Source organism: Gavialis gangeticus, unplaced genomic scaffold (genome assembly GCF_001723915.1).
Source record: "Gavialis gangeticus isolate Ggan-Ray unplaced genomic scaffold, GavGan_comp1, whole genome shotgun sequence".
Lineage (NCBI taxonomy): Eukaryota > Metazoa > Chordata > Crocodylia > Gavialidae > Gavialis > Gavialis gangeticus.
Genome location: NW_017729034.1, coordinates 32,236,157 through 32,236,623, shown reverse-complemented (window position 1 = coordinate 32,236,623; position 467 = coordinate 32,236,157). Strand labels below are relative to the sequence as shown.

General features: G+C 39.8%; 1 protein-coding gene across 1 annotated transcript in view; it reads left to right on the top strand.

Annotated features, from left to right (window-relative positions):
• The window catches only part of LTBP1 (latent transforming growth factor beta binding protein 1), a 461,583-nt gene that overhangs the window by 386,053 nt on the left and 75,063 nt on the right, over window positions 1-467 (top strand). The window contains exon 23 of the mRNA XM_019526927.1: window positions 309-434. Within this exon, the coding sequence (XP_019382472.1) occupies window positions 309-434 (126 nt within the window). The remainder of the gene's footprint in view (window positions 1-308; window positions 435-467) is intronic.

Sequence of the window (467 nt, the reverse complement as noted above, 5' to 3'; positions counted from 1 at the left end):
CATGGCAGGGGGTCGGACTTAATGATCTGCTCAGGTCCCCTCCGACCCTACCAGCTATGAAACTATAATCCATAAAATGTTCTTATAAATTTTCATAAATTCATTGTATGTAAAGATTTATCTAACATACAGTGTTTTTGTCTCCTGTCCTTTGTGTTGATTTCTTTAACATGTTCAGATACCCCAGTTTATCTACTTGTACAGACATTGTCTATCTTTGTTCATATACATTGTATATTGCTGCCTGCCTTTGACTGTCAAGTTGCTTTGTATTCTGTCTGTCTGATGTCAAAATGTCTTATTTTCAGATGTTGATGAATGTGTTAACAGCACTGTATGTGGCAATCATGGGTTCTGTGAAAATACAGATGGCTCCTACCGCTGCCTCTGTTACCAAGGGTATCAGGACCCCCAGGATGGGCAAGGGTGTGTCGGTGAGTGTTCAGATTTTTATAGTCTGTACCACA